Raw genomic sequence first — 13,419 nt, forward strand, 5'->3', positions numbered from 1 at the left:
GTAGCTGCGAATCAATTTTTTTTGAAAGAAAAAGTTGGGTCAACAAGAGAAGATGTATACAAAAACAAGAGAAATTATTGCCTGAATGGAAGCCTCTTGATTTGAATCATGCTTAAAATATGGATTATTCCATCCTACACCACTGCCTGCAGGGGTACATCTAAGGACCAGAATTTTTTCTGGCACAATTTTTTTTTTTTAAAAAAAAATTTTCTCATGAAGTGAAATCCCAACAATTCATATAGATCGAACGAACCTTAAAATATCGATAAGAGTTGATAGGACTTGAAAACAACGTATAAATGCAGAAATCGGCTTCTCCATAGGGAAAGGATATGGGTTCTTACTTGCCTAAACCACGAGAATTACATCCATTTTCACGGTTATCTTTTTATTTATGTTCACTATGTTTTACATAAGAAAAATCTATTATAGATATTAAATTTGATATTATTTAAAAATAACTAGATTAAATAAAATTTCAAAAATTATTTTTTAAAATAATTAAATTGATGCGGTAATCATATAGATATTATGATATTAAATTTTGAACAAGGAATATTAACCATATAAATTGAAATAACAAATTCCTAGGATCCGCGAATTAAGTAGCTACCTGCATGGTGCCACTGCCACGTGTGCTACTGTAATAAAAACAAGATCCAAGGGCATTGTCGTACATGATTCCAATAACTCGAGCTATTTATACCATTTTGCCTTCACTCCGATGGGGTCACATTTACCACATACATCAGATCAGAGCGAATTCCAGATAAACGATGTCTTACTTCCCAAAAGGCCACCGCGACACCGGCGACGAGGTCGACGACTTCGACGATTATGATCCCACTCCTTACGGCGGCGGATATGACATCAACTTGACCTACGGCCGCCCTTTACCGCCTTCCGAGGAGATTTGCTATCCCAATACCTCTAATGGATCTGACGAGTTCGATTATGATCGGCCGCAGTATACTTCGTACGCGGAGCCCTGCGCCTACGCCGAAGAAGCTTTGGACAACGAGTACAAGAGCTACGCTAGGCCAAAGCCTCGACCGCGCCCTGCTTCATATGAGGGCGAAAACCCTTCTGGGGGTGGGTACGAGTGCGATGCACCCCGACCTAATTATGGGTTTCAGCCTGGGATGAATCGCCCCCAAGGTGAGTATGGTGGAGAAAGCGAGCATGGATCTGGATATGGCGAAGGGGGTGGATATGGGAAGAGACCGGATTCGGAGTATGGATCTGGGTACGGGAGCAAGCCAGAGTATGGAAATCCCGGATCGGAATATGGATCGGGCTATGGGAGGAAAAACGATTACGAAGAGCCTGAATCGGAGTATGGACGGAGGCCCGATCATGGGAGGAAAAGTGAATTCGGTGAGCCTGGCTCGGAGTATGGATCGGGATATGGAGGGAGGCAGGAAGTTGAAAAGCCCAGTTCAGAGTACGGCTCTGGTTATGGGAGGACGGCCGAATCTGAATATGGTCGATCCGAGTATGGAAGGAGGCCCGAAACCGATGAATATGGATCGGGTGGGTATGGTAGGAAACCCGAATCCGATGAATATGGATCGGGTGGGTATGGTAAGAAGCCTGAATATGGAGAAGAGAGGGTCAGTTACGGGAGACCTAGTTATGAGCCAGAGGGATATGAGAGGCCCAGCTACGGAAGGTCTGAGGAAGAGGATTACAGGAAGCCCAGCTACGAGAGGCGTGATGATGAAGATGAGGGATATGGCCGCAAGAAATATGTGAGTTTTTTTCCCTTTCACGTTATTCTTGTTTTTCTATGGTTATCATCCATGCTGGTGAAACTTTTCCCTATAAAAAGTTTTTCTTGGAATGAATTTGTTATCTATGACCTCGGTAGGACTAGTAATTTGGCAATGCTGGTCCGAGCTCGCTCACCCAAACATACAAAATTGATGGGCTTGAAATTGAATATTTTGTCCGATGGTAATACGTCAACGATCGAGCCTGTTTCTAAGTAGCATTAATAAAATATGTGCAAAATTTTGAGACAACGAATTTTGGAGACTGTTTGCTATTTGTTAATTGTCTTGGAATCAAAAATTTATGATGAATTTGACTTTTTCTTTTTGAATGCACTGGTCGTATGATTAGGAAATATGATTTTGCATCATTAATGATCTTATGTACTGATGTCAAATATATCCTTGTGTCTGGAGCACTCGAGCTCAACCAGAAACCCGAGTGAATTTGTAGAATGAAAACGAGCAGCATATGTGTATCATTCTTATTGGGCTGATTTTGGACTCTAAGAATCAAGATTTTGAATGCCCTGAGCTCATTTTGATTAGACTCCGCTCATATAGCCCAAGCCAAGGCCTTAGAATCCTTCATTGCAGGACATAAAGGTGAACAAATGGTATTGTATTTGATCCCTTTTCTAATTCTTTAAACGAAGGGATTTTAGGTGAAGAAATAACCCATATTATCTTGTGATTTATGACGCTCCAAATGTTTTAAAATTTGAATTATGCCTTAGTTTCTCGAAGTGATAACCTTAATGGTATAGTCCCCACACTATTTATTTGCTGTAAGAAGTGAAGATTAGGCAGTGAAGAAAATGAAATACTATTGAGCCCAAATTTTCATCTTCTCGCTATTATAGGATATCTTAGTAACTGATGAAGTAACGTGTATCCTTTATAAAAGCATCAACATTGTTGTTGGATTACTTTTTGGCAAGATGGTTTAAATGATTTTTCTCTCCATTTACCGATAGGGGATTTGTGGAAGGAATTATCATAAATATTAACGTTGGATCACTTCCATAAATTCAAACTTTTGAGATATGTGAAATTCAAAATCATTTTCTTTCTAAGTTTGACTTTGCATGATGGCCAGTGGTTTCAACATCATTTTGTTCTAATTAATATTATGCTGGTATGTACGATTTTCAGGGAGAAGATAACTCTGATGATGAGGAGAAGCCTCGCTACAAGCATCACCATCACCGCGAGAGCTATGATGATTAAGGAGAAGGATATCTCATGATCATGCCATATGCTACTGAATTAAAGTGTTTTCATGTTTCTTCTGTTTTCAATGTGTCTTGTGCAGCATGATCATGCCATATGCTACTGAAATAAAGTGTTTTCATGTTTTCTTCTGTTTTCAGTGTGTCTTGTGCATCCCATATGTTTGAGCTGTACCCATGTGTGGAAAATAAAAGGGGAAAACACGATTGGCTTATCAAGGCCAGACACGTGTTTGAAGTTTGATGCTTTATGCATTCTCGTGTACTATCTTCATCCCTAGTTTGTTTTAATAATTCGAAATGTGTCTTTTATTAATTTGCTCTCTAATAGCTTCTTTGCTGTCGCTTTGTGCATTTTTACTTGCTTCTCTAATTTGTTAACTCGCGTGGTGTTTTTGGATTTGGGAGATTGATGTTTTTGGCAATTATTGATTCCTCCCCTTGAATAAAAATCTAGAAGAAATGGTTATGTTTCTTGCAAGAAATTGAACATCAATAATGCACGAATTTTGTTTCAAAATTAGGAAAATAAGTCACGGTATCTGTATATAAGAATAAACATGAAAAAAGGGATACAATAATGTTTCATGAGAATATGATGATTCACGTGAGCCCGCCTCACCTTCACGTTGCCATAAAAATAAATTAAAAAAATGAAGTTTTGCGTAGTTTACCGCACTTTGTCATTAGGTTTCCGACCGATCAAATCCAAAACCAGAAAGGAGACCAGACAGAAAGCTCTGTTTCGGATTTGCACGCTCTTTTTTACTCGAACTGCCTAAATTGCTGATTAAAGACCAATGCGTGTCAAAATCTGGCACATATCCCATTTCCTGCATTACTTTCAATAGCTCGGAAGCTTTTCTTACGTTATTTTTAAACCGATGCTCGTTAATCACGGAGCAAAACATCTCCTTGCTCGGAGTTTCACCTAACTGAATCATGGAGTTTAGTAGCTCCTCTGCTTCTGCCACTCGGCCATATCGGCACAACCTGCAAACAAGAGTTTCCCAAGTGATCTTGCTCGGTTTTCTATTCCTACACAACATCTCAGCATGAAAATCCAATGCTAAATCCAACTTATGGTCGCTACAGAAACTTTGGATGATACAGTCGTAGCTAGAAGATTCAGGGACCCTCCCTTTTTGAAGCATTATGTTGAGAAGATCGACTGCTTTATCCTGACTACCATGAAAATACAGCTGCTCGATTGAAATATCATAATCGATATTATCGGGAATCAGTTCTTTTGATTCCATTCTGTCAAGAAAATCTACTGCTTCATGTAGCTTAAACTTCTTGAGAAGTGCTTGAACGATTCTATTTTGAATCACAGTACCATGAATCCAACCTCTAAGTCCCAATTCTCTACTTAAATCCAAGGCCTTTTCGACCTCATTTTCCCTGCAGAAGTAACTAATTACATCTCGAACACTACGGGTACTTGGCCTGAGATCTTGGCCTATCATAGTCCTCAGGTACCCGACAGAGCGTGAGATATCTTGACACTGAAGAAGTCCTTGTATCAGGAAATTATATGTAACCTCGTCGTATCTCAATCCTGTCTTTTCAAGTTCATGAATCAATGCATCCAAGAACAAAATGTTCTTCCCTGAGGAAACGTGAAATATCAAAATGTTATACATAATAATGTCGGACAGGCCGCTTTCTTTATGCACGAGCTCTTTCAAACTCCATGCCTGGCGGAACATTCTTTCTGAGCATAACCAGAGCACCAAATGGCTATAACTTGAAATCGAGATGCTTAAGCTTTTCCTTATCAAGACGCCAAGCAGTTCCACTACTTTCCTCGATTTGTTTTCTCTGCAGTAGCCTTGAATCAACAAGTTAAATGCCTCCATATCGGTAACCAGGCCCTTTGACAAAGTCTCCTTGAATAGATTGGCAGCTTCTTCAATCATTTTAAGCTTACAGAACTGTTTAATCAAAGCACGGAGTGTGGTGAGTAAGACAGAAGGTTGCTCTTTCAAGCATATATCTTTTAACGCAGAAGCTTTCTCCATGTTGGTTCTCCATAGCACAGGAGTCAACTGGATGGATACATCGAGAGCTGGAGTTAAGTTCTTAGAGAACATAAAATAAAGAATCTCAGAAGCTTCCGAGAATTTCTCCTCTTTACAAAATCCATGAATAAGATGGCTGTAAGCCATGGGATCCAAGACAATGGCACGACTTGGAAATTCCTTGAGCAAAATAAGAGCATCGCTAGTGAACCCTTGAGAACAAAGCTCTTCAAGAAACGAGTGAAAAGTTTCCGACGTGCCACTAGGGCTGGCAAGCAACATGGTCTCAAACATCTCAAATGCCTCATTCAACCATTTTTTCTGGCACAGGTTACTCAAGAGGACCTTCCTATCTTCCAATTTTGGAGACCAATTATATTTTCTCGCAAGATGGTGGCAGTAACGGAGACTTTTCAGGTCACTTCTCTTGCAGAAAGCAAGCAAAAGAGAGGAGTATGTACCATTTTCAATCATGACATTTCTTCGTTCCATCCCTTCGAATAACATCCTGGCTGAGAATGTTAATCCCTTTTTGCTGTACATTTGGACGATCTTATTTAAAGACTGTTGATCAAGTTGATAGACTGATTTAAACATGGTCTCCAAAAGATGGTGGATGGTTTTGACACTGAAGGCAGATCTAGGAAGCCTTCTCAGTAAGGATATAGAGGCGGGCAATGACAGTTTTTGACCCCATCTAGCCATTTCGTCTACCACGCTGAAAGTGTTTTTTATATCTCGATTGTGACAATTCTCCAGAATAGAAGAGTTAAAGTCGGGAATTGTGGCATCCTCAAGGACTTTGCCAATTATTTTTTCATACTCTTCCAGATCTGTGTCCAAATAGAGTCCATTACCAAGAGTATCATAAAAATCAGTTTTAAAAAATCCCTGGTCATTGTCCCTCATGATCTTCACATCCATCGGGTTGAACCCCAAGAGGGTGAATGCTTCGGTTAGTGGATCTTCAATCAATGAGAATTTTATCAAGCCTCGATCTGCCATCTCATCCATCACTGCCTTCACTTCCTCAAATTGCATGGCTTTACAAAACCCAGCTAGGAGAACTCTGAAAGTTGACAAATTTGGAGCAACTCCCATATCCTTCATTTGAACGAGGATGTTTCGGGAGTGCATCCACATGCTGTTGGTAAAAATCCCGCTTAGGAGAGCATTATAAGAGCATACATGTGGCTTGAGACTTCTCGATAGAATGCCTGAAAGACAAATGAAAGCATTATTTAACTTCCTTTCACGGCAACTAAAACCAATCAAGATCCCCAAGGTTCTTTCATCAGGACAAAAACCGAGCTCCTCCATTTTCTCCATGAACAAGCTTGTTTGCTCGACACCATAATTTTTTCCTAATGAAAAGAGGATTTTGTTGCCAATTATGACACCAGGAACAATCCTCATTTCGGCAAAAAAACTCAATATATCATCAAAATCCTTCTTCTCACAATATCCACAACAAATTGCATCAATAATGGTTCTACCAGGTATGATTCCAAAAGCCATAACTTTCCTTACAAGATCTCTGGCTTCCTGTACTCTACCATCGATGCAAAGCAACCGTATGACATTCTCATGAATGCTACTCTCTTCTGCATTCCCTCTTAGTCCTATCTTGATCATATCCACGTAAACGTTATACATCAACTGTGCCTCATTCAATCCAATCAAATAATTGAGAAGAGCCTGATAACTCGAATTCGTTGGCACTAAAGAAAGTCCCCTCATTCTGTCATAAGTACAAATGGCCCTTTCCAATTCAAAATCCCTCACATAACCTTCGATCAAATCACTGAAAATTTCCTGACAATCCAACAAAATTCCCCGACTCTCACTCCTAGACAGCACAGATTCCACTTCCACAAACAACCCCACACGCACAAGCATAGAAGCCATGATCTTACAAGACTGAGGAAAATGTTCGAATTCTTTATTTTTCTCACCAGCCCACTTGAAAATTCCCCACAAAGATTTAACCTTTTTAACCTCAGTCTCATACTTCCCACTGGAAGATTCAAAACCAACCAATATTTCAAAAACATCTCGAGGTTTCAAATCGAATATACGCCAAAATCTACGTACAGTCACTGGGGAAATATCCGAGAGTCCCAAAAGGTAATCTTTCAAGGTATGATTAGTGAAGGTCTCACCTTTATCAGTCCCCCAAAAATGCGAACTCTTGGAGATCACAGTTTTCGCAATGCCGGAGAAGTTAAACGAAGATAATTCTTTTTGGGACTGATTTATTCTTGAAGAAGGCGGGTCTAGCAGATTTTCAACCGAAGATTCGACTCTGAAACCAATTTTCTGCTTATAAAAGGAGAGAATTGAGCGAACTTGTCTGAAATGGAAGTCTTTAGGGCTGAAAATTGAGAAAGTTGGAAGCATCCGAGCACAGAGTTTTCTGATTCAGGTCCTGACCGTGCATTGACAGTTCAATTGAACAAGAAACAAAGATCGACGTCGTTTTGTCCGTAAATTTACAATTGAGGTTGGATTGGGCTTTACATAGCCCACTCTCGAATATGGGCTCCTCCGGCAATCTTCAAGCCCAAATGAGGTGAGCTCTTAGCTTGAAGCTTCTTATTTTAGGGTAATTAAAACAAGAAGAAAGCTTGTGACCGTTCGCATTGTGTGCGTTTTCTTTTTTTAAAAAAATAACTATACCTTCTCTTGAAATTAATTAATGACAACTTGAGTAAATGTTTTTTTTTATGATTATTATTAGAATAGGTATCTTGTGAGACGGTCTCACGAATCTTTATCTGTGAGACGGGTCAACTCTACCGATATTCACAATAAAAAAGTAATACTCTTAAGATAAAAAGTAATATTTTTTCATGGATGACCCAAATAAGAGATCCGTCTCACAAAATACGACCCGTGAGACCGTCTCACACAAGTTTTTGCCTTATTATTATTTCATGGGGCTAAAGTCTTTCGATATATTTTTTTATACAAAAAATTATATAAAATGGAAGAAAATGTTTGAAGTTTTATTATTTATTAATATTGAAAGTTGTTGTTATGTATTTTAAAAAAATATTAATTAATTAAATAAACATATTGAATTGACTTGAATAATTGAAATTTAATTACAATAAATATAATACGGACTTATTTATCGTCTTTCATAACTTAAATCAATAAGTGAAAAATATTTATATTGATATATAAAAATAATTTAAATAAATAAAAAGCATTCACGTTCAACTGATCATTCAAATAAATTTTAAAAAAATAATAATAATAAAATTACAAAATTCATAAGATTTTATGAAAAAATTTACAAATGTCAATAAAAATAATATAAAATAAATCCACAAAATTATATGAAAATTATATAAAAACACTTGAATTCCGTAAAAATATATGAACTCCAGAAAAGTATATTATTTAAAATAAATGAATAAATAAATATATGCAATCAATAAAAATAGACATGGTATCGTGATTATTAATTGGACGGTCCAAGTACACTATAACGTACACACTAATGCTCAACCGCAAAAATTGCCTCTTTTGTGGGCCATTTAATTTTGATGATGTGATGCCCAAAACAAAGGAGGAAAATCTGGCAAAAACGCGTTTTCTTTTCAATAGATAACACCAAAGTTCTTGCTCCAATAATTAAATTTCATGAATTTATTCACTAATATTGCATAGTAAGCATCAGCAATATATAATGCAAGTAATACATTATTAAATAATCATTTGTTATAGAGTAAAGCCGGTTTTTGAAATATTACACTTTTCGATTTCGTTTGTTCGTCATTATAAATTATTATGTTATTCATATATATTAATTTATCATATCTATATTACTGCATTTTTCATCGTTGCATCGAGCATACTTAATCACGTCGATCCGACTCCATTTGTAAATGTTGATGTCTTGTGTCTTTTTTCATGTGCATGTGAATGCTGGTTGGTGCCTAAACGAAACGAATCCATATGGGGCTTTGTCGAATATAGATAGATTTGTTTCACCTTCTTTCATGTTCCCCGTCTATGTTTGAGTTCTAAGGAAATTTTAAGCTCAAAAATATATTTTAAAAAAATATTAATTTATATAATTTAATTTTTACATTAAATTTTAATCAAAACAATCATTAAATCGCTATAAATTAGAATCAACTTTATGAATTAAGGAAGTTGATTGTCGATATTGAATTATTACACGACTTTTGCGATTTTCCTAACTAAAAACACTTTTTATCACACTTGGAATTTTGAATTACACGTAAACTATTTAGAAAGTGTTTGAGCGAGTTTTTATTTATTTTTAAGTTATTTTTCTAGATATTATTTTGAAGTATTTGTAAATCAAAAGTAGAAAGTGTTTGAAAATAAAATTATAAAGTTAATACAATTTAAGTTTTGAGTGTTCAGTGAAAAATTGTTTTCAAACTTATTAATTTTTAGCAAAATAACAACAATATCCTTAACTAACATTTATATTTTTTAATTATATAAATTTTGGTACTCGTACCATCGACAATGTATTTATATAATTATTATAACAATTTTAATATTTTGTATCAAAACTAAATTTTTTTATAACATGAATGAGTGAAAATTTATATAAGGTTAATAAAATAAAAAAATTGAAAAATAAGTATAAATGCACAAAACATGTTAAAAAAAATCTGAAAATGAAAATTATATAAAAATTCATTATATATTTTTCTTAAAATCAATTCTTTTAATATAATATGATTGGAATTTTATGAATTCATATCTTAAAAACTCATACATAAATTAAATTCATTATTTTAAAAATCTGCAAAAATATTTATAAAAATTGAAAACAATTGTAGAATATGATAAATTTTTCAAAGATGTAAATGTTAAATTGTAATTTTAAACTATTAAAAAAAACAGAAACAAAAAACTCTTTTCAAACTTGCTTTTAACTTTTGGCTTAAAATTATAAAAATTGAAGCAAAAACTGATATTTATAAACTTTACAAAACAATTCCAGCCAACTAGAAACTAAAAAGTGCTTCCTGAAATCTTTCTCAAACACTCCCTTAAAATATTACTATTAAATACCACTGGTCTCACCCACCAGTTTAAACTGGCTCCCTCCCCGGGTTCAATCTCCCACCTCAGCGTGTGTTGAAATAAAAAAAAAATATTACTATAAAATACGAATATAATTTTGAATTATAAAAATGTTGCAGTATATAGCGAACTAATTAATATTTTTTTATAGGAATAAAAGACAACTTTAAGTATATTTTCAAATCATAAAAGTTACTTTTTTAAATATTACAAGTAAAAGATAAAAAAGAATTGTTCTAATTTTTTGGGCAAAAAAAAAAAAATTTGTCGGTCATTCTTTATTACTNTTAAGATGTTTATGATACACCGAAGAGTAGCACAGATTGATAGGATCAGATTGGGAGAAAATCGTTGAGTTACAATAGCTCGATTCTTGAAATAATGAACACCAATGAATTAAATCGAGTTTGATTTTCAAATCAAGCGGAAGACACTCGAAATAATCTTTCGTAGAAACTGATTAAATATTTTATAAAACATTTAAAATATATGCAAGTTGAATAAATAAAAATATTTTGGTTAAAGCATTTTATCAAACATTTGATATGCAATATTTTGTTATTTGAAAAACATATAAAATGCTTCAACAATACATCTTTAGAACAATGAAATGATAAGTAAATGCAATAAACAAATAGACACGAATTTGTTTNACCCTCCGTAGTAAGCTGGGAGGGGTCAGGTCTCCTAAATAGGCAGAGCATGCTTTGATGAAGGCGTCAGGTGACCACCTCAATTTGAGAAATCTANGATAGGATCAGATTGGGAGAAAATCGTTGAGTTACAATAGCTCGATTCTTGAAATAATGAACACCAATGAATTAAATCGAGTTTGATTTTCAAATCAAGCGGAAGACACTCGAAATAATCTTTCGTAGAAACTGATTAAATATTTTATAAAACATTTAAAATATATGCAAGTTGAATAAATAAAAATATTTTGGTTAAAGCATTTTATCAAACATTTGATATGCAATATTTTGTTATTTGAAAAACATATAAAATGCTTCAACAATACATCTTTAGAACAATGAAATGATAAGTAAATGCAATAAACAAATAGACACGAATTTGTTTATGGATGTTCGGAGACTTCAAATGCTCCTACGTCACCCCTTCTTCCCCTTGAGAAAGATTCATTAGAAGACTTCGATTTATACAATACTTTGTACAGACCCACTCAGTTTAGTACTTACACTACTGTTTAACTGAACTCATAGCACTCAACTAGACTGAAGGTAGCACCTTTCAGTCAGTATTTGTTTAACGTCTTTGTGCAAAGACTACATAAACAAGTTTAACGTCTTTGTGCAAGACTCACTCAATTTAAGCAATAATCTCAAATGTATATGTGTGAGTGATTTGTGTGTGAGAAATTTATCATTTACAATGTACATCTCAATTGTATCATCACACAAGAGCTTGAGCTGTCAACTAACATATTTCTTCATGCTAACTGCTCAGGCTTTGAATTCTCTTCAAAAGCTCTTGTTTGATATTCAAAAAATTGTATTTATAGGCCCCAACACTGATATATACGTTAAACACAATAATATGACCGTTTGAAAAACTTATGTACTGTTTCTGAAATTGCAACAGTCAAATTCGCCTTGATGGAAATTTTTATGAGCCTAAACTGGTCAGCTGCTCAACTGGTTCAGTTTCAGCTGGTGTACTGAAATCAGCCTTGTTGATTTCAGTTTGTGCAGAACCAGTAATTCCATCCTCATTTATCAGCATTTAAGCTTCGATTCAGATTTTGACTTCTGAAGATGATTTCTAGATCATCGTCTTATCTTTCCAACGCATATTGAATCGCTTTATTCCAATAACCGAGCTGAGAGATATGATCAAAATACTGCAACGTAACTACTCATACTCAACTGATTGTTATTTTCGTGCAATACGATTTTGCTCAGCTGATATGAAATACGACTTGTTCCAAATTGCGTTTTCTAATTAATTAAGTTGTCAGATTGTCATTTGAATAATCTAGTTGAGAGATATCATCAAAACACCGAAACTCGTCAGAAATTCAGTTTCAGCTTTCTTCTTGTGTTTGCAACTTCACACGTGAGTACACATGTTAGAAATACAATAACAAGTTTTGTTAACATCAAAATCAAGATTGCGAAAATGAAATGTTCCAACTTCCAACACATACTCATCCATGAGGTGGTCATATCATGATGAAATGAATAAAATCAATATAATAAGTGAAAAACAAATTTGACAAATTTTAATAAGTTCTATATACTTTGCATATTATTTACTTAAAAATAAAAAATATCAATTACCGGACATCAAAATTTATGCGGAAAACGGTCATAAATTGTTCGAATGGAGTTTAAAAAGATCATACATAATTCCGTACATGTAATTGATCCGAAAGCAAACATGTTGAGATATAATTTTAAAATTGTGAACCAGATTATAAATTTCAACTATCCAAATGAATTCTTGATTTTTCTTCAGAACGGTACGGAGAACATATATCCTAGACCTTAATTACATAACGACTACTATGTATGTCATTTTAAGATTCCATAATATAACTTTAATATCACAACAAACATTTCATGTCTTTCTTTTAAATTCAAATATTATAACTCAAGCTAATTTGACGACGACGAACTCACGTTTATTATTTTTTCGATATCTATTAAGTAAACATCGAATATGTGTGATAGTCTTATATAATGCACGTACGCATCGCATTAGATAAATCTGTAAACAAATTAAAACTGGAAAAACTTTTGTGAGATTCGAACTCTAAAGAAATATATGCAATTAATGGGCATGACATGATTAGTTTAGCCAAAATGGATCTCGATCCAAGGAAGAGGAATGGAAATAGGTTGTTGGCATGTGATTCTTTGCTAGACATCGCCATCCCTGCAAACATCAAAAAAAGTATTTGTCTTAAATGCTCTCAAAAAAAAAAAGAAAAAACAATTCTAACAAGTGTGTAATTTGGTCCCAAGCCACGTGAAATAAAAATCAATTTCTTCATAAATTAAATTAATAACATCGACCAACATTTATTGTCGCACGTTGTTCTGCTAAAGAAAAATCAACCGAAATGAAAAGGAATTCGACAACTATCACGTTTCGTTGAGGAAATTAATTTAATTATTTGTCGGAAATCTTTTCTTTAATTTTATTTTCATCTTCCCGTTTTTTTTTTAAGTTTCAATCTTTATATAAAATTTTTCTGAAAACATGATATTTCACTAATTTTTTCAAGGCTAAAATTTCTGAATTTACGTCTCATTATTAAAATAATAACTTCACAACTGTAGATATATA

At 34.4% G+C, this 13,419-nt stretch overlaps 2 protein-coding genes across 2 annotated transcripts; one reads left to right on the forward strand and one right to left on the reverse strand.

Annotated features, from left to right (window-relative positions):
* Positions 1 to 724: 724 nt before the first annotated feature.
* On the forward strand, positions 725 to 3,323 carry LOC140970802 (uncharacterized). The gene is made up of 2 exons (XM_073432710.1): positions 725 to 1,754; positions 2,931 to 3,323. Exons 1-2 carry the CDS (start codon positions 780 to 782, stop codon positions 3,003 to 3,005), a joined length of 1,050 nt encoding a protein of 349 aa, XP_073288811.1. The 5' UTR covers positions 725 to 779; the 3' UTR covers positions 3,006 to 3,323.
* Positions 3,324 to 3,480: 157 nt separating this feature from the next.
* LOC140970801 (pentatricopeptide repeat-containing protein At5g15280, mitochondrial) lies at positions 3,481 to 7,501 on the reverse strand. Its single transcript, XM_073432709.1, has one exon. The coding sequence runs from the start codon at positions 7,429 to 7,431 to the stop codon at positions 3,694 to 3,696; it is 3,738 nt and encodes a 1,245-aa protein (XP_073288810.1). The 5' UTR covers positions 7,432 to 7,501; the 3' UTR covers positions 3,481 to 3,693.
* Between the last annotated feature and the right edge of the window lie 5,918 nt (positions 7,502 to 13,419).

Source organism: Primulina huaijiensis, chromosome 2 (assembly GCF_012295235.1).
Source record: "Primulina huaijiensis isolate GDHJ02 chromosome 2, ASM1229523v2, whole genome shotgun sequence".
NCBI lineage: Eukaryota > Viridiplantae > Streptophyta > Magnoliopsida > Lamiales > Gesneriaceae > Primulina > Primulina huaijiensis.

Coding starts and splice junctions, on each gene's coding strand:
- LOC140970802 (XM_073432710.1), top strand. CDS start 780: ATGTCTTACTTCCCAAAAGGCCACCGCGACACCGGCGACGAGGTCGAC. Junction 1,755..2,930: donor GATATGGCCGCAAGAAATAT/GTGAGTTTTTTT, acceptor TACGATTTTCAG/GGAGAAGATAACTCTGATGA.
- LOC140970801 (XM_073432709.1), bottom strand. CDS start 7,431: ATGCTTCCAACTTTCTCAATTTTCAGCCCTAAAGACTTCCATTTCAGA.